The sequence below is a fragment of the Antrostomus carolinensis genome, unplaced genomic scaffold (assembly GCF_000700745.2).
Source record: "Antrostomus carolinensis isolate BGI_N321 unplaced genomic scaffold, ASM70074v2 scaffold2942, whole genome shotgun sequence".
Taxonomy (NCBI): Eukaryota; Metazoa; Chordata; class Aves; order Caprimulgiformes; family Caprimulgidae; genus Antrostomus; species Antrostomus carolinensis.
The window spans coordinates 24,148-24,515 of record NW_010300026.1 but is presented as its reverse complement, the minus strand read 5'-3'; the positions used below and the strand labels follow the sequence as shown (position 1 = coordinate 24,515).

The 368-nt window shown below is 55.2% G+C and overlaps 1 protein-coding gene across 1 annotated transcript in view; it reads left to right on the top strand.

Moving 5' to 3' along the window:
• Positions 1-368, top strand: part of PDZD2 (PDZ domain containing 2) — a 52,918-nt gene that overhangs the window by 41,507 nt on the left and 11,043 nt on the right. Inside the window, 1 exon segment of the mRNA XM_029083748.1 lies at positions 1-363. This exon segment is cut by the window's left edge and continues 23 nt beyond it. Within this exon segment, the coding sequence (XP_028939581.1) occupies positions 1-363 (363 nt within the window).

Below are 368 nucleotides of genomic sequence, written 5' to 3'. Positions count from 1 at the left end.
GAAGATGGTCCATCTCAACATGCCAAATGGCCAGAGCGGGAAGGAGCAGGCGTACGCCTCCAAAAGTGCTCAGAGGGTCCATAACATGTCTCCCTCAGCCAGTGACGTTAGCTGCCCTGCCACTGATAAGCTGAGGAGCTTCAGGAGGAGTTACTACTACTACGAGCTGAATTGGCCACATGAGCCTACCTCATCCTTCTCCGTCAAACAGAGGATCAAATCCTTTGAAAACCTGGCAAATTTTGACCGGCCCATTGTAAAGGCCATCGATATACATTCAGCGGTGAGGTCCCCCCTCGCCAGGAGGTCATGTGGTGGGATGGCTGCTGCAGCCAGCCCTGCCGAGACACCCAGGGCCTTACGGCGCA